We start from the raw sequence: 26,779 nt of genomic DNA on the forward strand, positions 1-26,779 counted from the left end.
CTTCTCTCTCTCTCTAACCATCAAAAAATAAATGAATCTTTAAAAGTCATTAAAACATTTTTATGTACATAGGTTGGTGGCAAGGTATAGTAGAGTCACAGTTTGACAGACTATTCTACCATCACAGTGAGGCTGTGTAGATGTTTTACTCTTTACTTCCTTTACAACCATGTGATATTTAAACACACTCTTTTAGAAAGGCCAAAAGTTAGAGAAAATGGGAGGCCTCCCCTGCCTGCCCCTGCAAGCTGACTCAGGTTCCCCAGCAGTAACTAGGCATATCTGTGGACCTATTCCCACTGATTTGTCTATCCAGAACCTTCCATAGAAATGTGAAGTGTGTATTTTTAGGATATTGCTTTCAAAAGAATTTTATCATTTGTCCTTTTCCCTTAAAAATGCGAATCTTTTCTCTTTGAGCACACTACATCTTGTCTTACTCTTTTCAGCAGCTACATGGTAGTTCACACATTGTGTTATTCTAAAATTTTCTTTTAGAATGTAACTGTTGGGCTCAGTGCAATAGTCTAGTGGCTAAAGTCATCACCTTGCATGTGCCACGATCCCTATGGACACCAGTTCTAATCCCAAGGTCCTGCTTCCATCCAGCTCCCTGCTTGTGGCCTGGAAAAGCAGTAGAGGATGGCCCAAAGCCTTGGGACCTGTGTGGGAGGCCCAGAAGAAGCTCCTGGATCCTGGCTTCAGATCTGCTTATCTCTGACCATTGTGGCCACTTGGAGAGTGGATCATTGGATGGAAGATCTTCCTCTCTGTCTCTCCTCCTCTCTGCATATCTGACTTTCCAACAAAAAGAAATAATTTTTTAAAAAGAATGTAACTGCTATATGAGAGGCTTGAGGCATAATTTAAAAAAAAATCTTGCTTATTTTTTATTATGAAAAGCAGAGAGAGAGAGAGAGAGACCTTCCCAGTTAGGATGTGAACCCAGGTTCTCTGATAAACGATGCAAGCATCCCAAGTGATGTGGTAACTATTCTACAAAACACCTGCCCTCCTGCAGTTTTTATGGAAATATTTTATGATTTTTTTCTTGCCCTATAATTCAATTGCAAGTTATATGAACATATGTAAGAAAAAAATTTATTATGAAGTTGGGCAGAAATAAGAGATGCACAGAAAATCTATAAAAATAAATATGCCAAGACAGCTATGGTGGCTGTCTTTAGTGAAGGAGATTATAGCTAACTTTATTTCCTTCCTGGTTGTTTGCATGTTCGGATTTTAGGCAGTACTGGTTACATAGATAATAGTGTCCTTTTCTGTTCTTTTTCTGCCCGTATAAATAGTCCTCTTTCTCTCTGACTGAAGGCCACTGACATGGCCAGCTTGGCCCCAGGTGTGAGCTCAAGATCCAGACTGCGTCACACAGAGCCCAATTCTGGCAGTCTTCTGGTAGCTGCCAGTGACCAGAAACTCCTCTGTCCCTGATCTGGCTGGCAAAGCTGTGGCCAGAGCTGCCCGTGGACTAGGCTCCAGTGGATCTGATAATAAAACATTATCTGATAGCAAAACTACTCACTTGGGACCTTCAAACAGTTCATGGATATGTGCTTATTGAAGAAACCATGCAGGAATTTCTAATTTCAGGGCACCAAAATAAGATTATCCTCCAGCTACATTTACCATGAACTTTTAAAAGCATCTTAGTAAAATCAGAGAAAGAAACTTGACTGAAGACCTCTGATTTATCCCAAAGCCATGTTCATCTGTGACTTAATTACCTCAGTTGATAACTACTCATTCTCTCTTTTCCTGTAGTGTAATACAACTTTTTCACAGTCACTGATACAAGGCCACTACATTAAAAATATATATATATATATTTTTTCCCCTTTTTCTATTTATATAAATAATATAGCATAACAACTACTTGGGTTTATTAAATAATTATTTTCATTTGAAAGGGAGAGCTCTTTCATCTGCTGGTTCACTGGTCAAATGCCTGCAACAGCCAGAGCTGGGCCAGTCTGAAGTCAGGAACCCTGACCTTCTTCTGAAGTCTCCATGCGGGTACAGGGACCCAAGCACAGGGGCCATCCTCTGCTGCCTTCCCAGACACATCAGCAGGGAGCTGGATTGCTAATGGAGCAGCTGGGGCTTGAAGAGGCTCCTGTATGGGATGCCAGCAGTGTAAGTACCACAGTGCCGGCTCCAGCTACTTGGTTTGTAGCCATTAGGCGTATTATATTTGAAGAAATAATGGATAGAATAAGACAATGTAACAAGTGAGTGCCTAATTTCACAATTTCTGCATTTCCAACAAAACAGGGAAGGGCTTTGAATTTACAAGTGATTTTGCCCAGAACAGGGGTGCCAGTCCAAAGGCACAAACAGCACCCAGAATGGGCTCAGAAAAGATGACCTGAAGTAAAGGGCTTGACATAATGCGATGATACCCATTTGTGAATTTTAATTATGGGTATTTGACTTACTCTGAAAACAAACTTTAAGTGAAGGCTTTACACGGATCTCAAAAGTTAGGAGACCCCAACGGGTGCAATTTTTTTTTTTTTAATCTTAGAGCTAGAAACTCTATAGAGAGCAAAGACTTGAGCAGTGTCACAGGCCAGTCATCTCCAAACCCAAGCCTCTCGCATCCTAGCGCTATTGCTTCTTATGTGCCAGTATGAGATAACTAAACTGGTGAGGAAACAAAGACAACTTCTTCCATATACACCAGAATAACAAATAAATTTTATTTTATTTTAAAGATTTATTTATTTTTATTGGAAAGTCAGATATACAGAGAGGAGAGGAAGACAGAGAGAAAGATCTTCCATCTGCTGATTCACTCTCCAACCAGCTGTAACGGCTGTAGCTGAGCTGATCGGAAGCCAGGAGCTTCTTCCAAGTATCCCATGAGGGTGCAGGATCCCAAGGCTTTGGGCCGTCCTCAACTGCTTTCCCAGACCACAAGCAGGGAGTTGGATGGAAGTGGGCTGCTGGGATTAGAACTGGCACCCATACGGTACCCTGGCAGGTGCAAGATGAAGACTTTAGCCCCTAGGCTACTGTGCCAGGTCCAGCAAATATATTTTAAATAGACAAGAAAATAAGCACGGGCATTTAGCCTGGTGGTTAGGACACTTGCAGCCCAGACTGGCATGCCTGGGTTCAATCCACACTTTTTCTTGACTCCAGCTTCTGGCTAATGCAGGTTCTGTGAGGCAGTGATGATGACTAAAGTAACTGGGTCTCTGCCATCTGCGTGGGATTATACTCCTGGCTCCTGGCTTCAGGCTTGACCCAGTCCTGGCTAACATGGATAACCATAGATGGGAGTGTTCAGTCTGTCTCTCTGTTGGTCTCTCTGTGTCACAAAAAAGTAAGTAAAATTTAAGAAGAAAACAAAAGAATGTGACTGTCACTTTTCTACTCATCAAAAAAGTTTAAGTTTTGGGAAATATAAAGAGCTGTAAGAGATTCAGGAAAATTGTATATTATGAAAAACCTATGCAAGGATTTCAAAAAATATTGGTTTTTTGTGTCAAAGCAAACTTATCTTTTCTTGCCTCTTTTCCAAGAACTTTTTGAGGTCCCTTCGCATGTTAAATGTGCCTTGGCTGTGCTTAGGCTAACTGCTCACAAAAGAAGCATCTGGCAGGGAGAATGCTTGTGCTTGGTTTAGAAAGGCTTTCAGCCAGAGCACTGTGGTAATAGCTGGGTGAGTCTCTTAACCTTAATTTATTTTTCATACGGTGGGATGACACTTATCATCTGAAATCATTTTTAAGTTCCTCAGAAATGTGGAAAAATGAACCTAATCTTACTTTCATAACCTTTTTAAAGGGCAAAGTTTTACTTTGAGTTTAAGAATAGTTTCTTAAAATGGGCCACCGCATTCAACAAATCCACTGAGAATAATTGTCACAGGGATAGTAAAAAGGGTGGCATTAATGGGCAAAATGCGTTGTATTTCTGCCCTCATTTGGGGGTTTGGGAAGGGAGCATGATTATTCCTTCTGTTAATTTAAATGTTAAAAGATGGTGGGGCTGGAGCAGTGGCATAGCATGTTAATTCTCTGCCCTGTGCATCCCATATGGGCACCGGTTTGTGTCTTGGCTGCTCCTCTTCTGTTTGTGGCCTGGGTAAGCAGTGGAGGATGGTTCAAGTCCTAGGGCCCTTGCATATATGTAAGGAGACCCAGAAGAGGCTCCTGGCTCTGGATTAGCTCACCTCTGGCCATTGAGGAGTGAACCACTGAATGAAAGACTTCTCTCTATTTCTCTTCTTTCTGTAAAAATCTGTCTTTCAAATAAAAATAAAGTAAGCTTAAAACAAAATTAAAAGATTGAATATGATGTCAAATTGAACTCGATTTTCTTTATGCATCTTTTCCACATACACGTAAAGTGAGTATTTTATGTGTCTTGAGGCTTAGAATTCAAAGGTTTTAGAATTATTGTGGACTGCAGGAAAGCAGACACAGAGCAGCCAGTTTCCTGCTGTTCCACTGTGGCTCTTACTTCTCTTAGTCCTTCTCTTAGTACTTCTTACACTGTGTGATAAAGTGTCATAGCTGAAGTGGAGAGGACCGAGCCCACGGCTTCATGTGTACTTGACTTCATACAACACTCCATCTTGTTTATTATTATTATTATTAATTTGAGAAGCAGAGACACACCAATAGAAAGATACATACACAAAAACTCAGCAGCTAGTTTACTTCTTAAATGCTTGCAACTGCTGGAGTGGAGTTAGGCAGAAGTCAAGAGCAGTAACTAAGACCAGAACTCTCACATGGGACATCACCTCTGTCTCCCAGGGTCCCAGTTGGAGCCAGGAACCAGAGCCAGGGAGAAAACCCAGCTCATGTAATAACGGGATGTGGGCAACCTAACCACTGGACTAAATGCCTATTCCCTAGATAGTTTTGATATTTATTTTTACAAAAACACACATTTCTTTACAGTAAACCTCTAGCACACACTGTTTTCCCCTCCCCTGCTTTTTTTCTCCTTCCTCCATAGCACCAACTGCATCACGAATTCACAGAATTCTCTGCTTTGCTTCTTGTCTACTCTCTTTCTCAGCAAGTTTTCTCAGCTGCGCACCCGTGCCAAGAGCTAGCCTAGAACTTAGCAGGACTTAATCAATTTGTGTGCGATGCAACCTGGAAGGTTTTAGATAATGATGATGCCTTGGCTGGGATGTGTGCTTCTGGAATGTGTGCTGTCTACCCTGTGTCTCAGACACAAGCCTCCTCAGCTTCTATGGCAAGCACTCCTAGTTTCTGGAGAAAAAAGTTCAAGTCTGAAGAACATGGAGGAGGGCCTGACATGGTAGCCTAGTGGCAACGTCCTCATTTTGCATGTGCCAGGATCTCGTATGGGCACCAGTTCTAATCCTGAAAGCCCCCGCTTCCCATCCAGCTCCCTGCTTGTGACCTGGGAAAGCAGTAGAGGATGGTCCAAACCCTTGGGAACCTGTACCCGCGTGGGAGACCTGGAAAAAGCTCCTGGATCCTGGCTTCGGATCGGCTGAGCTCTGGCCATTGCAGTCACCTGGGGAGTGAATCATCAGATGAAAGATCCTTCTCTCTGTATTTCCTCCTCTTTGTATATCTGACTTTCCAATAACAATAAATAAACCTTTAAAAAAAAAGAATGTGGAGGAAAGAGCAATGAGTCCTGATTTCCTTGGCACCATGAGTTAGGTCTTGACATCTTGGCCTGTGTCAGGTGTGCAGTGTGACATGAGCTCATGCCACAGTATACTGTCTTCATTTTTGATGAACTTGGATTTTGGATTTTATTTCCCATTTAAAGATGTGACTGCATGTGGATGGTCTGCAGTGGCTTATACCCTTCCGGATGCTGCTGCTTTCTCGGCCTATTCAAATCCTCATCCCTCAACACCAAGCGTGGGCCAAAGCTCTTTGGCAACACAGGCTCCTTTTTATCGTCTGAACAACAAGGCCAATTCTCTCTTTTCTGAAACAAAGTCGGAGACAACAAGAACTCTATCTACTTGTTCACAAATGGCTGTAACTGCTGCAGCTGTGCCAGAATGAGGCCAGGCACCAGGAGCTACATCCAGGTATCTCACGTGAGTGGCAGGGTCCCTGGAACTAGGGCCATCTTCTGCTGCTTTTCCCAGGCAGCAGAGCTGCATCAGAAATGAAGCAGCCAGGATTTGGAACTGGAACTCATATTCCGAAGTGGAGATGCTGGCATTGGAGGTGGCAGCCTTTCTTGCTATACCACAATATCAATTTTTTTCCTTACTCAGACAGGGCAGACTTCTCCATTTCTGCAGAACCAGGGAAGGCATGAGTCCAGACTCCACTGAAATGACCTAAGAGAGAAAAACGGACAATCTTGAAGTATGGATGCAATTTTGAAAGGAAAGCACAGTAGTGCACCATCTTCTGAGCCTCCAATGCCACTCACTTTTTCATTGATTTTGCCTTTCTTCTCTGTTTCCAGGAAAACATATACTCCCATGTAATAGAAACTTTAGACACAAAAACCTTTATCCTTGGCCTGATCACAGTTCCCCCCCCCCCCGATAAAATAAAGCATGTTTTGCTAGTTACAAACATTTCTGAGTTCACTTAGAAGAAAATAAATTTGCTATTCTCTAAGACTATCCCAAGTCGCCTAGTTTATAAACTACTACAAATCTATTAGTTTCATAAGCCTTTATATAGACCTTATTTTATCCCAACCATCCTTGAATGCTGAGTACATTTACTAACTTATCAGTCTACAAAACAGCCTTGCTATAAAACAGGTATCACTACTATCTCCATCTTACAGATAAGAAACCTGAGGCCTGGTGAGGACAGGTAGCCAGAAAGTTCCAGAATCAGGATCCAGGCATAGGAGTCTGAATCCCAAGGCCCTACGCCCAGCAACCAGCCCACTGATTTTGCTTTCATTCTCTCCCAGCCTTGTTTCAGCACCTTTCTGTCCAGCTCTTGGGACCCAGACGTGATTCCTCCTGAACAGAAAGGGATCTGACTTTCTCTGATGTCACCTCCCAAATCAAGCAAGCTGTTTCTTCCAAGGAAAACAAAAACACTGCAATGACCTGGCACACGTTAAAAGGCACAAACTGCTGTCTCCTTTCGGATTCCTGCGCAAGATTTTTCCAAAGGGAAAGTCTGACCAGAGGATGCCATGACTGGAATGGAGAGTATGAATCCAACAGTGGTGATCCCTTCAAGGGCAAGGGTGTGTGGGTGGAGGAACTGTGTGCCCGGGACCATTAGAAACTTTCCCTTTAGAAGGCATGCAATGCCGGGTGAGCTTCAGGAGCAGAAAGGAAGGCATCTACAAAAGGAGTTTTAGAAAGAACGATGGGCTGGGTTTTCAGGGACACCTGGTTCTAGAGACCCAGGAGAGAGAAGGCAGTTAACACGATCCCCACTCCTCTGGGCCTGGATGAGTAGAATCAGACTGTCATCACCTGAAACAGGTGTATGAGGAAGCTAATCTGGTTCAGGGAGAACAAGAAGTTCATTTCAGAATCTTCATCATCATCCCTGCTCAACAGTTGGAAGACATTTATAAGGGAGCATTTAATAAGCTTCCTTTCAGTATCTAACAGGGAGAACGATGTGAACACTCCAACAGCAATTAGCTGAGCTGAGGAAACTCCAAGGACCCAGGCTTTTGGGAGCTGGGACAAGGGGTATGCTTTGGATATTACGAGCGTGGCTGACTAGCTAGTCTAGTTCTCAAAGCAGAGCAAACAAGTTTCTTTCGTCACACCTGCGTGTCCTCACGAAGTGCTAAAATCATGGATTGGATGGGAAACTGGCTTATGAGTTTGATTTTCAGGTATTCATATTTTCAAAATAACAGACACCAACAATCTTGAATGCCCAGTTCTCTTGGTACCTGGACCAGGCCAACAGAGAGTCTTACAAATTACATGGGGGCAGCAGAAAGCTTTTGGGGATGTGGCCACCATCAGGCCCTGAAGGCAGCAGGCAGAAGAAGCAGAAAGACCTTGGGCCAGTGCAGCTTTCCAGAGACAAGGCCTAGCACGCCGTAAGGAGTTTAGAGGGACTACCGGCGTTTCAAAGGATCTGATAATCCGTGCTAGGATCCATCCACGTTTCCCCGGTTTCACAGGGACTGCTTAGACTGATCGCCATGTACATTCAGAAGACGTGCAGCGAATCTCTCCGTTGCAAGCTTATGACCGTGGTTCGAGCCAAGCCAATCCTCTTCTGTCCGGGGCAAAGAAGGGGCTCAAGGGTTACGCATTTGCCCTGGCGTCCGGGCCAGCCGCGTGGATGCGCCAGGTTTTTGGAGACCGCGGGTAGGAGAAACAAATCCAGTCCGGGTTTTGTCTGCGCGGCGGGGGACCGAAGGGCTGCAAGGAAAGGGCTCGTGGAGGGGGGTGGGGGGGCGGTGGAGGAAAACACACCGCACAAACAGCTCGCGCCCAGGGACGCTAGCGGTAGGCCCGGTGCGCGCGGGCGCAGCGGCCGGGGAGAGGCGCGCGCCGGCCCGGCTACCAGCCGCATGGAGCGCAGCTCGGCCCGCGGCTCCCGGGCGGCAGTGGCGGGGGCGGCGCAGGCGGAGGCTGCAGCGCGCCGCTCGCTCACACCCACCCCCGCCCGCGGCCGCCGCGCCGCCCCGCCGTAGCCGCCGGCCGCCGGCGTCCCCGCGGGCCGGTCCAGCGAAGGCGGCTCCCGCGCTTCTGCAGCCACAGGCAGCCGCAAGCCCGAGGAGGCGGCTCCCGCAGCCCCGTCCCCCCGCAGCCCCACGACCTGGGCGCCTTGCGGCCAAAGCGGCCGGCGGGGAAGGAAGCAGAGGAAGCGGAGGTGACAAACTCTCCGGCGCGGCCCCGCGGCCCGCAGCCCCGCGCTCAGGCATGCAGGCGCGGCGTCTGGCCAAGCGCTCCAGCCTGGGCAGCCGCCGCGGGGGCGCCGCTCTGCAGCCGCCCGGGCCCGCACTCGCGTCCGCCAAGGAAGCCGCGCTGCCCGGGCTCCCGCCCCCTGCCCCGGGCCCTGCCCCGGCCCCGGCTCGGGAGAGCTGGAGGCCGCCCTTGCCGCCGCCGCCGCGCAGCTCCGGGACCGGCCCCCCTCGGGCCACCGGGGCCGCCGCCGCCGCCTCGTCGCCGGTACTGCTGCTTCTGGGAGAGGAGGACGAGGACGAGGAGGGCGCGAGCCGGCGGCGGAGGGGGCTCGGGCCGGTAGAGGAGAAGCCCCGAGGGGGCGCGGAGGAGGAGGATGACGACGAGGAAGACGAGGACGAGGAGGTGGTCGTCGAGGTGGTGGACGGCGACGACGACGACGACGACGGCGAGGAGCGTTTCGTGCCCCTCGGACCCTGCCGCGCGGTCCCCAAGGGCCCGGCCCGGGGCGCGCTGAAGGTGCGTGCAGGGTGCGGTGGCGCGCGCGGGAGCCGCGGGCTCCGAGGCGAGCCCCGGGCGGTGGAGGCCGGGGACCGGAGACCGGAGACGCGGGGCCGGGAGGGGTGTGTCAGCCTAGCGGCGCTGGCGGCAACGCGGGGCCGGGCAAGGGAACTGTTGATTTGCCTGCGCCTCGGGCCGCTTGCTTCTCCCGGAGACGCCGCTCCCCACGGCTCCTCCAGGGCCGGATCGGGCTTGTTGCCTGGAGAGGGTGCGGGGGAAAGGGCGCTTCTCCCGGGTGGGGTGGAGGAACTTGGAGATGGGACGCAGTAGGTGCAGGTTTGCGCCCAGTAGGGACGGGTGAGGCTGAGAAGTGTGAGCTAAGGCTTCCTCCACCACCCAGACAGGAGTGTGTCCTGCTTATTTTAAGGGCTTTTTTTTTTTTAAATGAAGCCAACCAGCCGCTTCTCTTCCCAATCTCGCAGACTTTCCTACTCCCCTCCTGCCCCCCACCCCCCAGGAACTATTGCTGATGAGTTTCCCTCCCAGGGCTGCTGGGGCAACCAGGGAAGCCCAGTACAGCCAAAAGCAAGCCCTTGGTTCCCACAAGCATTTTGCTGGCAGCTTTTGGCTTGTCCTTCTTCCCTCTCCCCCCCGCCCCGCCTCAGTGCTTAAACTCAGCCTTGTTTTGCACTTTGGGTTTCCCCTCCCCTTCCCCTCAAAATTGCAAATGAGAAGGGAGGAAAAAAAAAAAATAGAGAAAATCGGAAAATACGGGAAGGAAGGGATTTGGTGTTGATTGATAATGGATGTTAGTTTCGCTAAGAATTCTAGCGAAGTCCCTGTGCTCTGCGGTTCTGTGAGATCTTTCCGTTTTGTGTATCTTCAGGAGATAAAGGATTTATTACACAACCCACTGGCTTACTTTCGGGCTTGCGATTGGACAGAGCACACCATGTTGAGGTGCTGCACAGTCTGTGTTGCTAAGAAGTTTTGAGGGCATCAAGTGGGAAGCGATGGAAAGAGTTTTTTTGTTTTTGTTTTCCAGAGTGGTTCTTAAAATCAGCTGAGTGACTGCTTGGGGTTTGAGAAGCTGTTAGTATTTTAATAAGAAAAAAGAAAAAACATAGGTATACAAATGGATTTCACAGAGTTTGCCTTTTTTTGAAGAGTCTTTGTGGGCTCCCAAAGGGGTAGTAAGAGAAGGGGAGCCAGCTGCTACAAACTTCAAATTTCATTTCTAAAGAAACGTGAAATATCAGCTGTTGGAATAGTCCACTGTGGATGTGGAAAGTCTTTTCTTTTCTAGACCACCCTGGAAGGGTCGGTCCCCGGAGTGAGAAGTTTTGTGCAAATAGTCATTTGGGGTGATAGCTTTTGACAGCTGCTTGTTGGAATCTGGACTGGGACCACACTCATTACCATGGTCTGCTGAAAAGCCTGCATTGTGTGGCTTCAGGATAGAGCCAGGCTTAAATTACGTTGCATGGTGTCAGTGACACACTGAATAGCAAGTGTGGTGTTTCCTTGGCTTTTTTTTTTTGGTCTGGAAATAGTACAGATGTGTCTTCTGATTGGATAGTGATTGTGCAATTTGTGATAGGAACATTAATAGTAATTTATGCTCTGTGATCAGATCAAATCTATAAAACACAGTAACTAGGGTGTGAGAATTCACATTCCCAGAAGAGATTATTCATCTCTCCAAACGGATGTCTTTTAATGCTCTTTCAAAATGGCCTTCATTTAGAGCATTTTAATTAATTTATGTGGAAGGCAGTGAGAGGGAAAAGGACACACACACACATCTGAGCAGGGAGATGGCACAGAGACTGACAAATAGAGACTGCCCACCTGCTGATTCACTCCCCTAACACCCACAGCAGCTGGGCCTGGCAAAGTTCAGATCCAGAAACTCAATCCAGGTTTCCTAGGTGGGTGGCAGGAACCCAGGCACTTGGGCCAGCACCTGCTGCCTCTCAGGGTTCACAATGGCAGGAAGCTGGAACCAGGAGCCGGATGGGAGCCCAGGCACTCCCTTGTAGGATGTGTGTGTCCAGGGGGCATCCGAACTGCGGTGCCAGACACCTGGCCCCAGCTCTGTGTTAGGACACAACTTTGCTGAAACTTAGGCTTTTGTCCCCCTTTTTTTTTCTATATTACAGACGTCTTCAGACACCATCTGAAGAGATTTTCTAATGAAATATAATTTTACTGAAATGCCTGTAAGAAAGTCAGTGTCTTATATGTGAAAGGTCCAAGAGGCCTTTAGGCATTTGCTGGAACATATTTATTATAAAAAATCTAGGCATAAATTTCAAATTTTTTATACCAAAGTAAATCTGTTTAAATCTGTTTTGATGAATTGTAACAAATGTATTTGTATATTTATACATTGATTTTTTTTTTCCAGCAAGTATCTGTTGAACACCTACAGGTAATTTTCTCAAACATAGTAGTGGACACCCTCCTGATGCTCACATCTAGTGAGAGGCATAATGGCCGTCATCAAGTAAATAAATAGGCAAGCAGGCATGGCACTTCAGATTGTAATGTGTGCCAAGAGGAAAATCGTGTCTTAGAAATTAGGAGGAAAAAGTGGGAGTGACTCCCAGGAAGAGCTCTCTAAGGAGGAATGTATAAACTGGGCTGTACCCCACGTAGCATGGGAGATCTCTCCAGGTGAAAGGAATAGCAAGTGTTGAGGTGGAAAGAGCAGGTGGTGGGTGAGGCTGGAACTCAGTAGGTACCAGATATGTCAAGGGAGAAGGATGGGGCCAGCAGCAGAGCAAAGGTGGGCCTCTTGGGAATGTTGTGGGAAGTTCTAAAGAAGGGTGCACAGGTAGATGGTAGTTTTCAAGAGATGCAGCCATGTGAAGTCTGGGGGATGGCAATAGAAGAAGCAGGGGGACCAACTAGGTGGTTAGTACTGCCCTCGTGTGGGGGCAACTTGCAGTCAGTGATGGCAGATGTGGAGTGAGAAAGGAGAGGGCTGAGGGGCAGGAAGGGGATGAGGGAAAAGGGAACACCCAGGATGACGCTGTGATGTAAGGCTGGGTTAGTTGTGCTGTTTGCTGAGCCAGGGCAACTGTGTTTTGCCCTGTGTGAAGTCTGCAGTGAGCATTAGCCACCTGAATGAATGCTACAGGTAGGTCAGTAGCCGTTGGATGTGGAGTTGAGGGGGAGGTCTGAGATGAGGGTTAGCTATCTGAGTGAATGTTACAAGTGGGCCAATAGCTGTTGGATGTAGACTCGAGCGGGGGGTTGGGAGGAGAGGTGAGGGTTGGAGCATCAGCACGAGGATGTCATACAAAGCCTGGAGATTGCAAAAGGGGCCCAGCTTGGACTGAGAGAGGCAAGCCTTGGACCAGACACCAGGGCACAGCACCATTTAGGTTTAGGTATGGGAGGACAAGCCAGCCGGGAAGGTTGAAAAACAGCTGCAGCCAAATAAGAAGTCAGAAAACTAGAACATAGGGAAGCCAAGAGAAGTAATTGCAAAAAAAAAAAAAAAAGAGGGGTGTAATGAACTGTGTAATGAATCTGGGGAGTGATGGAGACTTGTTCGTTTGGATAATTGGGGACTCACTGTCTCCTGGACGAGCGAAGTTTTGATGATGGGAGCTGAGTAGAATGGCCAGCTGAAGGGGACTGAGGACACAGGGACACATCTGAAAAAGTCCTTTGACAAGTTTTGTTGGAAAGGAAAACAGAGAAAGAGCAGAAAATCAGGAGGGCACTTTGAACAGACTTCGTTTACATGGAGTACAGTTGATTCCAGGGTATTAACTAGGACATGACAGAAAAGGAGTGAACTGCTTTCTATTGCTTTGTGGCAAATGATCATGCACTTTCCATGTTAAAACATTTCTCAGAGACTGGCATTGTGGCTGCCACTTGTGACACCTGCATCCCACTGAACACCCATTCAAATCCCAGCTGTTCCACTTTTGATCCAGTTTCCTGCTAATGTGCCTGGGAAAGCAGCAGAAGATGGCCCAGGTGCTTGGGCTCCTGCCACCATGTGGGAAAGCTGGGTGGATTTCCAGGTTTTTGGTTTTGTCCTGTTCTAGCCCCTGCCTTTATGACCACAGTGCTGCAGCACAGGGAAGATCTTTCTGTCTCTATTTCTCTGTCTCTCTGCAACACTACCTTTTGGATAAATAATGTTTCTTTTGAAAATTCACTTAAAAGAAAAACAGTTTGCAGGGGTTGGTGTTGTGATACAGTACTTAAACCACCTGTATCTAATCCAGTTTCCTGCTAGTGTAACCTGAGAGGCAAGCAATAATGGCATGAGCATTTGCATCCGTGTCTCCCACAAGGTGCCTGGATTAAATTCCAGGCTCTTGGCTTCAGCCTGGCCTTGTGCTGCCTGTTATGGGCATTTGGGGCAGTTGTTTTTGCTGCTGAGTCTCACAAGGCTGCTGGCAGTGGAGGAGTTGAATGGGCTGCAGTTCTCATCTGAAGGCTTGACTTTCCAGGCCTATTCAGGTGGTTAGCAGGATCTGTTCTCTTCTGCCCGTTGGACTGAGGGTACTAGCTTCTTGCTGGCTGTTACCTATAGGGGGCCTCGTGGGTTCCAGCTCCAGGATTCCTCCTCTTCCATCCCACCTCCCTGTCTCACAGTCCTTTGCCTTATGAACTTCCTCCTCAAGCATAATGCACTATAACACAGGAGTCATGCTCAGCATCTTTGCCATATTCTGGTTGTTAGATGTGAGTCTCGCAGGTTCTGTCTGTCCTTAAGAGGAGGGAATTCTAAAAGGAAATGAACATGAGGGGGTGAGGATTATGTGCAGTCACCTTAGGGAGGAGCCAACATGGAAAGAAATGGGGGAGATATGCAAGAAGAAAAGTCCTTGGAGGGGCCAGCATTGCAGGTAAAGCCACTGCCTACAGTGCCAACATCCCTATGGAGATCGGTTTCTGTTTCAGCTGTTCTCCTTTGGATCCGGCTCTCTGCTTATGGCCTGAGAAGGCAGTGGATGATGGCCACATGTTTGGGCCTCTCCCATCCTTGTGGGAGACCCGGGAGAAGCTCTGGGCTTTGGCCCGGCACAGCCCTGGCTGTTGTGACTATTTGGGGGAGTGAATCAGTAGATGGAAGGTATTCTTTCTCTCTCTCTTTCAAAAGAAAGAGGGGAAGGAAAGGAGAGGAGCGCAAAGGGGAGGGAAGGGAAGGAAAAAGCAGACTTTGAACCTTGTACAGGATTGGTCTTTGCAGGTAGAGAAAACGAATACAGCTAGAGCTATGTTTTCCTAGTAGAACGCTGGTTCTCAGCTCAGGCTGGGAGAGGTTTTCAGAAAGAGAAGGCGGCATGAAACAAGATTTTGGGAGAGAGCAAATGCTCAAGAGCTAGAGAGATGACAGAGAGATGGCAGACAACGTCAGGGACCCAGTGGATTGTGCATTTGCAGTGCAAGTCGTCTAGGTGTGTGATTTTCCTAACCTCATACCATGGTGTCATGCACAGAATAACAACAATATAAACATTTGTGCCTAACATTTATGGAATGTTTACCATGCTTACCATGACCAACAATAGTTGGCGTGTATTTATGAATGTTGCTTAAACACACTATGTGTGCCTGAGTCAGCCACCATTGTGCAGAAATGATAAGCAGCGTAAAGACAACAGCTGTTGAATGACAGGGCTGTGATTTGAACCTTGGACAGTCTAACACCGGAGTTAGAGTCCCCAGTATGACATTCATTGTCTCTTGCAGAGACAGTGGAGACCTGTTTTCACCAGGGAGATGATGTGGAGGGGGCTGTGGTGTTGCCCCATGGGTGAACAATGGAAAACAGAAGCGCTTGTTGAGGGATTTGGTGAAATTGTGACTGATGATGACCAGAGGGGAGTAATGGCTAGGAAAATAGCCATGCACACCGAATACTTTCATTTTATTGCAATGTATGACTTGGCCACCCACATGGCCTGAGTACTTTGACTGTGGATACTGATGTGGTGAAATATCATACTCTAGGGTGTATGGCCCCACGTGGGGTGCATGATCACACAGCTGTGACCTGTGCTATGGTTCATGGAACTGAATAACCATGTAGTAGGTTTTGGGGGGTTTATATGCTCATGTACTTCCAGGAGAATTTGAGATGGCTGAAGAAATAGGGGAGTACGGGGTATCCCATGTCTGAGGTGCGTTTCGTGAATATTATGAGAGGTAGCATTTAGGTTTTGATTAGATAATTGGAGAAACTTTAAAAACACTTTATTAGGGCCCGGCATGGTAGTCTAGTGGCTAAGGTCCTTACCTTGTACACACTGGGATCCCTTATGGGTGTTGGTTTTAATCCCAACAGCCCGACTCCCCATCCAGATCCCTGCTTGTGGCCTGGGAAAGCAGTTAAGGATGGCCCAAAGCCTTGGGATCCTGCACCCACATGGGAGACCCAGAGGAGGCTCCTGGCTCCTGACTTTAGATTGGCACAGCTCTGTCCATTGCAGTCGCTTGGAGAATCAGTGGACAGAAGATCTTCCTCTCTGTCTCTCCTCTCTGTGTATCTCTGATTTTGCAATAAAAATAAATAAATCTTAAAAAACCAATTTATTATTACTATTATTATTAGTAGTATTAGTATTAGTATTTGAGAGAGAGTTGGGGAAGGGGAGAGGGAGAGGAAGAAGCCTTACATCAGCTGGGACTGGGTTAGGTTGAAGCTAGGATTGCACAATGCAATCCACAGTGTATTCCATATAGGTGGCAGGGACCCAACTCTCAAAGCTACCATTGCTGCACCCTAGGTTGTACATTAACAGGACATGAAACAGAAGGCTGAGCAGAGCCCTCCAGAAACAAGGCACTCCTAGGTGAGGTGTGTGTCCCAAGCAGCCTGGTAACAGCTGCACAGTGTCTTCCCCAGAAGAAACTTTGTACTACATAGTGTCTAATTTCAAAGCCAGGAAAGCCTATGTATTAGGTGTAGTGTTCCTGCACAAAGACCTCACATAAGAAGCACTAAATAACACAGACAACCATGTCTTAACTAGAGTATATTTTAAAAGAAGTGGATACTGGGCCTGCCCCGTAGCCACTACCTTGTGGACACCGGTTCATATCCAGGTGGATCCACTTCCCATCCAGAACCCTGCTTGTTGCCTCGGTCGGTCAAAGCCTTGGAACTCTGCACCCATGTGGGAGACCCAGAAAGAAGCTCCTGGCTCCTGGTTTTGGATTGGCTCAGCTCCTGCCGTTGTGTAGGTGAAGAGCTTGGGGAGTAATCAGTGGACAGAAGATCTTCCTCTTTGTTTCTCCTCTATGTATATCTGACTTTCCAATAAAAATAAATCTTAAAAAAAAAAAAAAAGCAAACCTACACACAAGATTGCCAGCAATTCTATTAAGATTTCTTCTATTGGAAATCTGGGGAAGAAAGTCCTTTAACTGAGATAATAAATGTCAAAGTGCCACTCTGTGTGCTCAAAAAATATTAATCACATGGGATCTGCTTCCTGTGTGCCAACCCTTCAAGGATGGTTAACACATCTATTAGGCTATTTTGTGAATATCAGATGACTTTTAAGGAACCTTTGGCAGGAACTGTGCAGCAAACACTGAATTCCAATTTGCTAACAAGGATGTGTCTTGCAAATGGTCTGTGTTGGCTCGAGTGAAAAGCATGTGCTTAAGATACCAGACAACATTGTCATTCCCTCAGTTGTGTACTGTAAAAGCTGGAAGGGAAGCAGGGATTGTCTGGTAATCCAGTACCCTCGTTTGACTGCTGAAGGACTGACACGCTGCACTATGCGGTGGCTTTGTCCAGCCAAGGCTGCCAGCCGGTTAGAGGATGCCAGGATTAGTGTCCCTGTCTGCCAGCCCCTGGTGAGTGCCCTCTTTTCTGGGTTATTTTCCTTGTGCCCAGGAGTAATTTGCAGTTCACTCCCTTGAAGTTGATGATGGAAGAATCACCGTTCTCCGCAGTGGTTTTCCCTGCACACACCTTTTGATTTGTGACTGTGGAATGCTTTTCCTTCCCAAAGTACCCCAGTTGGAGGCAGCCCAGGGTGCTACCAGGACCCTCTGTGAAGGCCGTGTGGGCCTGTGCTCCCTCCCTGTGAGATTTCCAGGGGCTGGACTCCTGAGAGGATAAGGACGCAGGGGAAAGAGCTCCAGGTCATTGGGAGCCATTCTCCACAGCTCAGGTGTGGGTCTTACAGTGAGCTTGCCCAGAATACTTACAGATCCTTAAACTTTCTAGAGTAGCATATCTCTGTGGCTGAAATAATGATGAGCTTTGAGTTTACTCTCTCTGTTTCTGCTTGTTCAAGAGTTCTGGAATGTGTTGAAGGTGCTGTTTACTGTGTTCCTATGAACACCAGGGAAGCAACAGTGAACAAGGCCTGCTTCCACGCGTGGGGAGCCCATAGTCCACGGCCTTCCTGCCAAGTTGGGTATGAAGAGATTCAAAGTCCCTCTTTTGTCTGTATTCCTAGTAAGATCAGTTTAGATCTCTCAGAGACCTTACATGGCCACCACATTTTGTGATGCAGTTTTGGTGTTTACTCTTAAAATCATTACAGTCATTCTATCAAGAAAATTATATGATTGACCAGGAGATAATTCTTGAATAGTTAGTAGGAATAGAACATAAGATTGAAATATCTGGTGATGGAATTAGAATGGTTAAATTCTTAACACTTCATTGAAGACACTATTTTAGAAAATGCAGTATTATGATTTATATGTAGGAAAAACAGGAATGTCTAAAATTGTGAAGGACAGTGTGTAATTTTCTGCTAAGACTTTTGCAGAACAATACAAGAAGGGTTCGTTCATGTCGTAGAAGACATGCAGCATTGGCGTGCAAGGAAGGACAACGCTGTTACCCATGCATTGTGTCACAGGTTGACGTAGAGTGTGTCACCCCCCTGCTGTCCCCAACCGTTCACAGGGACATCCTTGCTTCCCTTATGTCCTTGTCATAGTGAAGGTTAAATGAAAGTCAAATCTCCCAGCTTAATACTAATTAGAGACGGCTATTCAAAATGAGGGCATATCAAAAATGTGACCATGTTGTAAATTCAAAGCAACTTTTAGGAAAGCTTTGTACCCTGGAATATCATTTGGTACATCCTGCAGACAGGATCATTTTAGTCTATTTATGATCTTTATTATGAGTTCATTGGTAAGATGTGAGAGAAAAGGCCTGGGTCAAAGTAGGTGACCCAGTGGTTACTCCCTTTGCCACCCTGTATTTCACAGCCTCTTGGTTCAAATTCCGACTAATCCTATTGCAAACTCTGTAACCTTATGCAGTTACTAATGACTCTCTTCTCTATCTATAAAAGTGGAATAATCTTATTGTACCATTGGACACAACTATTGTCTGTGACCCAGAGAGAGACTTCCCAGAATTAAGCACAGATAACAGTTTATTTCCTCTCTGGTTGCAGAAAGGGATCATTTGTAAAATTGTGTTCAAACATTCAGAATCTTGCAGCCTCTCACCTGTTCTGTGCTCCCAAGCATTTCAGAGAGCTGCTTCCCGAAGGGCCTCATTCATCTGAACTCTCTGTGCTCTGTCACAATATGGGGTGAACTTTTATCTTCTCTTTGAGCTCAGGAAACTGTGAGTCATTGATCTACTTGTGCAGAAAGGATGGAGACATCCCATCGCTTATGTTCATCAGTCTGTTCAGAGGTGTAGCTCTTGCATTACAGAACTGCTGGTTACCATCCCGATGTCTAGGAAAAGTTTCCCATGCACATTGGATAGGCGTGCTGCTGTGTAAAGTGAGGTCACCTTCCACCAGTGAGTCGCGTGTGGCTGGCAGTCAACAAGGAGTGGTCTGCCCTTCCCATGCTCCTCCTTGTTGGCTTCCTTGACTTTGTCATTTTGTTTGATGAAAAAAAAATCACACTTTGTTCCTTGTGTGGTTGGACATGGGTAGCCCAAAGTATAACTCTGAACTTGTATACCTTCTATTAGTAATAGGCACAAGAGAAGAAAAGTACTCTGATTGATCAGCCTTTATATATACATATATATATATATATAAGTTTTATTTGAAAGAGTTACAGAGGAGACACAGACAGGTAAAGACATCTTCTATCCAGTGGTTCACCCTTTGCCCCTACCCCACCCAAATAGCCACAGTGGCTGGATCTGGCCCAGGCTGAAGCCAGGAGCCTGGAACCCACCAGGTGGGCAACGGGTCCATTTTCTGTTACTATCCCAGATGCATTAGCAGGGAGTTGGAGCAACCAGGGTTTGAACGTTGTCTCAGATGGCATGCAAACATTGTAGGCTGTGGCTTAACTCACTGTGCTACAATGTGGGCCCTGATTCAGCAGCTTTGAAAAATCCCAGTTAAAATAGAGGTACAGATTTTTTTTAAGCTTATGGAATATTCCAAACTTAGATGAAATTGGAAGAATAGTGTAATACCCCATTACCTGTGGAGAAGTTACTGACTACATATGGCAAGAGCTTCTAAGAAGCTGGATATAGATTATCACATTATTGAACCACAGAGGCCTTTTTCTTTTTCTAGAGCACTATTTCTTTGGGATACATTTTGGAAAACACTGGGTTCTCATTCCTTTTCTCAGGGGGAAGGCCATGAATTGATATCTCATAGCCTGAGATAAATAATACACCAGCGTTATTAACTAAATTTTCAAAGCCAATTTTGTAAGCACAGAGAAGGGTTAAATCATTGCTAGTGGGTCATACAAGCTTTGAAATACTTTTTATCATAGGGCTGATACCTTAATTATTGAGTTTCTAAAAAAAGCAGTATTTCATGAGGTAAATTTTCACTTATACATGTAACTGTGAATACCATCCTTGAGTGTGAGGTTTGAAGATTGGTAACGAACACTACCTTTCTTGATAAGTCACGTTCCAGGATGGGTTAGTGGGGTGTGAGAAGTGTGATCATAACACAATTAAGATGTGCCAGGGGAGCAGAAAATCATAAGGTGTTTATACCCAGAAGAACAATAATCTGTTTTTAATGTTTTAAAAGAAAAAAAAGATGGAAAATACCCCAGCATTGTGATGGCGTAATTAAAGCTGCTTCCCACAGAGCCAGCATCCCATGTGGGCCCCTGTTCATGTCCCCACTTCTCCATTCCCTATCTGGCTTTGTGCTGATGGCCTGGGCAGAGCAGTGGAAGAGGGCCCAAGTGTTTGGGTTCCTGCCACTTAGAATGAAGTTCCTGGCTTCAACTTGACCCAGTTCCAACCATTACACCCTTATGGGGACTGAACCAATGGATGGAAGTTTTCTCCCTTTTTCTCCCTCTCTCTAACTCTTTCAAAATTAATTAATATGCCTTTTTTAAAAAGACAATACCAGGCAACCTAAATGAAAATAATGCATACATTTATGATTGACACAGGTTCTGTCAACAGCACTATGACTTTCACCAATAAAGGGGGTTAAGTACTTATAAACGCTGGCTCTTATGCATAAGGACTCTTCATTGGGCCTTGCTCAATGCTTATTTCCATATTTCCCAAACTTGTAATGTGGTATAGTGACTAGAGAGCCCTCTTTGTTAATCTCATCTGCCCTTCTTAATACTCTTGCAATGTGGACCCTGTTATCCTCATTGTGGAGAAGTGGGAAATAAGCCCTCGAGAAGAATGGGGTACTTTCTTTGGAAATAAATACAAGTTTGAGGTAGTTTTGTATCAGATGTCATAGATATTTGTCAGACTGTTTCAGGAAACAGTTGGGATCAACAGATTTAAAAAATAATTGGATTGGTACCTAAGCAACAATGGAAATTTAAGAAGAGCAGAGACTTTATTTTGAGTAAATTATAAATTAAAACCATGTGAAATACAGTTTTCATAAGTTGTCATAAACGTTTTCATGTAGTGGTTACATGCTTTGTAAGTTTGCTGCAAGTGCTTCCCAAAGAACAAACTTCACAAATTTCTGTCAGTTTGGGTTAGGATCCAAAATTTAATTTAAAACAATTGCTTTGTAAAATGTTTTCATTTGGCAGGTTCACCTACTTGCAGCCTAAAACTAATCTAGCAAAACAGTAGAAAAGCAGCAGAAATATTAGAATAAGGATCTTAGAACTTATAGAAATGAATATGGATGAATATTTGAAGTAAAAAGGATCTATTTTTATTGTATCTGTATATATCACAAGAGTCAGCAAAGGAGAGTGGACAATTGAACATGGAACTCTGTTAGGGTGGGGAAAAGGTGGTTGACAGTAAGGGAAGAGACATTGTAAGGTTAAAATGATGTAAGTAGGTTTCTGGGAAGAGGGCAAGGACTGCTATTTGCATTTCCTGTTCCATGAGTGCTTTGTGGGTGTTGAGGAGGTTCTCAGTACACGCTTTGACCCATCTGTTGGCTGTAGCAATTCTTCCAGCTATTTGTTCTTCTAAAACAGATTTCTATTCAGACAGATCTTTCTCAACTGCCTGTATTGATTTTTTGTCACTTGAATTTTTTCTTGCAGTCAGCACAGAGAGTGTTTGGGAAAATGATTCTTTTCTTAAAAAAAAAAAGAATAGATTCAGCATAGTTTTAATTGCTGATAAACCATGCCTATTTTGTTAAAGCTGAGATACCTCACAGCTCTTGTTTAAGTTCAGTGACAAGATGAGGGTCAGATGGTTTTAATTATTTTTTAATGGTTTCGTTCAATTGCATTGTTAGTTTCCAGAACAAATCTTCCTGGAGCTGCATGTTCTGCCAACTTCAGGGACGCTCAGGAGAACGGTTCCTTTACACATTCTCAGGGGGAACTAGTAACTAGGAGGTGGTAGTGTTGTGTTACTGAGGTGGAAGTGCCTGCAGGAGAAGATTCACGAAAGGAGAATCAAGAGTTGCCAAGCCGGCCTCCAATGAGGGAGATGTTGAGAAGGCTGAAGCTCAAGGGAGAAGACAGAGCTGGAGATAGAAATTCGAAAGACACAGATTCATAATATTTAAAGTGATGAGATTGGCTGAGAATACCTAGGGAGATGGTATAGGTAGAGCAAGGAAGGTGACAAAAACTGTGCTCCGGAATACTTCAAACTTAATGCTCCATCTGTTTCTCTCTCAACAGCTTTATTGTGATAATAATTCACGTCGCATAAATCTCTCCCTTCTAAGATACACAATTCAGTATTGTTTAGTACATTCACAGATTTGTGTAGTCATTACTGTCATCTAACTCTGGAGCATTTTTGTCACCCCTAAAATAAACTGTATACTGAGGAACAGTAACCATGCCATGCTCACTTGTGTATAGTGCTTTACTTTTTTTTATGTACATCTTTATGCATTCAGTGTGATTTCCCAGGAAGAAAAGAAGTGGGGAGATAGAGGGTTAACATGTGTTAGAAAACACTGGGGGAAGAGAGGGGAAGGAAAAATTCAATGGAGCACAGCTATTCAATAGTGATGAGGTCATTGTAGCCTAAAGGATTTCAGTCTCCTGTGGTTCAAAAATGAAAGGAAAGGAATCACAGACTCCTAGAACAAACCCAGGTTCTTAATTCTCTCCCTTACTATTCCTTCTCACATGCAAGCTCATGTGTTGGTTTCTAGCAGCAAACATAGATTGCATGTAGTCTATATCTTATTGGGTAATTTGGGTCTGTTTTGACATTAACTCTTGCCTGCATCAGGAGAGGAGTTCCTGAATGAATGGGATAGACATTTTTCTTTCCTTTCTTAGATTCTCACTCCACATTCCCATGGAATGTATCAGTATATTATATTTACACAAACTAGACCAAGGAAGCAATTACCAAACCAGTAACTTGTGAAGTTCTACAGACCTCAGATGCATCAGAAAATTAGAGGGAGTAGGGCTTAGGGGAACCACTTAGGGTGGTTTTTTTGGTGCCAGTAATGGGCACGTATCACCCAATGTGTTTATTGTCTTTGCTGTGTTTAAGCATACAGACAAAAGTCAACACTATACATTGTCCATAAGCCTTCCTTTGTCTATCAGCTAGCTGGACACTGTTGTTCCCCTGTAACTGAGGTGATACCTAAGCTGACCTTGGCACCGCAGAGGAGCTCTTGGGTATGGATTTCCTCTGGAAGCCACATGAAAAGCAGCATTTTGAAAGATGGAGCTTGCTAGTTTTTGATCAGATATACATGCCTAGCAGTTTGCAAGGGGGCATAGAGCTTCATTATTAAAATCTTGTGTATCCAACACTGTCTTGAAAATGTTAGGCAAACCAACAGTATGTCTAGGAGTGTGTATGCATACAACACATACCTCCCCAGATGCGGTATGACTTAGCCTGAGAGAGTGAAGGGGAGGCTTTGATGTGCCAAATGAGCCAGTATCCCAAGATTAAAGGGTTGGGTTAGGAACCCTTAACTGTGTACATGTCCATATAGACATTCACAGGGGTCCGGCATTGTGGTGCAGCTGTTTCAAATCATTATCTGTGACCAGGCATCCCACATCAGAGTGCCAATTTGAGACCTGGCTGCTCCACTTCGCATAAGGTTCCCTGCTGGTGTGCCTGGGAAAGCAGTGGGAGATGACCTGAATGTGTGAGTTCCTGCCTCCCATGTGGGAGACCTGGATGGAATTTCTGGTCCCTGGCTTCAGCCTATCCCAGACCTGGCTGTTACAACCATTTGGACAGTGAACCAATAGACTGAAGTTCTTTCCATCTTTCTCCCCTTGCCTTTCTCTCTCTCTGTCACTCTACTTTTTAAGCAAATAGATCTTTAAAGTTCTGCAGTAGCCAGCCTAGATGAGGCTGAAGGCAGATTCAGGAATGCAACAGGGGTCTTCATGTGGGTGACAGGTACCCAACTATTCAAGCTGTCACTTGGCTGCACATTAGTTGAAAGCTGGAATCAGGGATGGAGCTGAGACTGAACCCCAGGGTCTCTAACACAGGTTATTGGCATTTCAGGCAGTTAATTGTTCTGTCATATGCCTGCCCCTACACTGTTTTTTAAAATTTCTTGTTCTTTCAGGAACTTTTTGACACCCTCTCATCTACATGAGTGTATATATACAGACAAATACACAGATATACATATGATGTCTTTGTAACTGTGTCTTTTTTTGTTCAGACATTTTTCACCATCTTTAATTGCTTTTGATCTATCTTTGCCATATTCCTTTCTGGCTCATTTCTAGGTATCTGGGAGAAAGAAGAAAAATCAGAGTTGTCCTGTGGAGTAAAAGTACAGATTCTCACCTGGACAGACCTAGAGCTGCGGCTGCCCTCCAGGGATCAGGACCTCTCAGACCGATATTGAAAAATATAGTCTCAGAGTACTTATATTAAGAAAAATACAGAAAAAAAATGGAAGGTACACGACAGACATCATTCTTACATAGCTGCTGGTGTTGGCACCCTCTGGGAAGCCACCCTCCAGGCCAGAGGTATCCATGAAATCATATAAAGTTGTAAGAGGCCATCATGACTTGTGGGTGAGCCATAGGGTTGCTGCATGCTCATTTTTAAGGCTATCACAATCTATCACTTTTGGGATTTTTTTTTTTGTGTGCCTTTTGTAGTAGTGGATCATGGTGGAGTAAGGCAGAGGGAAACCTTCCCCTGCCTAGATTCCTTGCCACAGAAAGTTGTGACGTTGTAAGTTTATTAGTCTGTCTAGCTCTGTAACCCAAAACCTGAGATCAAAGATAAACTGGGATATTTCATCATGTTGACTTGTAATTGACCATTTGAAGTCAGTGTATCAAGAAGGCATAAAAATCTTAAATCATTTATGCACCAAATAACGGGGCTTCATGGTATTTAAGGGAAACACAGAACTCAGAAGAGATATAGAAAATTTCATAATTGTAGTTGGATTGCTAAGTACTCTATTATTTACAGACTTGGTAGCAAAAATGGGAAGAGTATAGAATATTTGAACCAGATTGTCTGCCAGCTTAGTGTAATTTGTGTTTAAAGAGCACTATGCTGAACAATTTAAAAACAAACATTGCTTTAATTTGTTTTCTTTAAACTTTTTTGGAAAAATTATTTTATTTTGATGTTGTTTACATAGTTGAGAAGGATATGTGCCTTTGTGGACCACTGATTAGGGTGGGGAGGGTCAAAGCACAGGAAAAGTGGATGAGACAATTGCTTCCAATTTTTTTCCTCCTGTGTCTAGAAGGGTGTAGTTGGGAGCGGGTGGGGGTTGCTCCTAGCAGCCAAATTGCATCAGGACCTGGGGATAAGGGACAGCCACTTGATGTCATCCTAAGATCCCTGATGTGTAGCATGTTCGGGGAGTATTGCTTAAGTGGTTTTGATGGTTCTGAGACACTGTTGATTTCCTTGCTTCAAGGATGAGGAAATCCTTCCAAGGTTTATTGGCTGACATAGTCCACCTCAGAGTCTCCACTCTCCCAGATACTTGCTGTCAAGGCCTAGCCAGGAGAGTTATCAAATTTGTTCTGCCCTCTTTCCTCTGATGTGGTACATGCTAGGGGGCATAAGAACTAAGTTTCAGTAAATTTCAAAGGATTCTGATTATATAGAGTATTTGCTTTGGCCATATGGCATGACATTAAAAAATCAGTAACAAAAATTCACAACCCCTAATATTGAAAACCAGTCAATATTTTCCTAAATAATGGATTGGGTGAAGAAGAAATCACAAGGGTAATCAGAGAATGGCATTAGGAATAAGCATTTAAAGTAGCTGTTAAGGTGCCCATGTACCAAATAAGAGTATCTAAATTTGTTTCCTGCCTCTGGTTCCTGAAACCTTTTAGGTTTCTTTTGATGCATACCCTGAAGGACAGTAGTAGTGTGGAACCAGTATTTGGGTTCCTGCTACTCACGTGGAAGACCTTCAGTTCCCAGTTTCTAGCTCCCATTGTAGCCCAGCAGTTATTATAGGTACTTGGAGAGTGAACCAGCAGATGGGAACTGTGTCTTGTTTCTTTGTGTGGTGTTTCTCAAATAAATAGAGGCAAATTTTGAGAAAGGAAAGTAGCTTGAACTGATCGAAAATAGAAATGCCTCATACTGAAGGTTGTGCTTAAAGGGAAACATAGAGCTGTTAAGTCAGTGATTCTGTCTTTCAGTCACAGAAGCTAGAACAAGAGAAAGAAAGAAAAAAAGACTAGTATTTTATAAAATTAAAAGACAAGCTGGGTTGTGTGCCAGTGTGGCAGCTGAAGCCCACCCTGCACTTATACCTGCTAGACAGCGTGGTGGGATGGGGGGAAGAACATGCTGCACTACACAGGCTGCCCGCCAGGCCTGGCCTCACCTGACTGGATCATGTGCTCCTGTCCACTAGACTAGGGACAGGCCAGGACAAGAACTGCTGAAGGCTTATTTGAGATTTGTAAAATGGTTGTTAAGCCCTTAGCTCATACCAGGCCAACTAGTCGCAGGTGAGCATGGGAGCTGGGATGGGGTGAGTTAGATTGGGGGACCCAGAGGTCCTCTCAAGATGAGGTTGCACACTTGTCAACACATGTGAGAACCAGATCTTGGGGCTGACC

General features: G+C 45.2%; 1 protein-coding gene across 1 annotated transcript in view; it reads left to right on the forward strand.

The window, feature by feature from the left end:
• Nucleotides 1-8,854: 8,854 nt before the first annotated feature.
• ZNF704 (zinc finger protein 704) overlaps nt 8,855-26,779 on the forward strand; it is a 219,869-nt gene continuing 201,944 nt past the window's right edge. The window contains exon 1 of the mRNA XM_040995483.1: nt 8,855-9,355. Coding sequence (XP_040851417.1) covers nt 8,855-9,355 — 501 coding nt within the window. The remainder of the gene's footprint in view (nt 9,356-26,779) is intronic.

Source organism: Ochotona curzoniae, unplaced genomic scaffold, assembly GCF_017591425.1.
Source record: "Ochotona curzoniae isolate NIBS_2020 unplaced genomic scaffold, NIBS_Ocur_1.0 contig_1071, whole genome shotgun sequence".
Lineage (NCBI taxonomy): Eukaryota > Metazoa > Chordata > Mammalia > Lagomorpha > Ochotonidae > Ochotona > Ochotona curzoniae.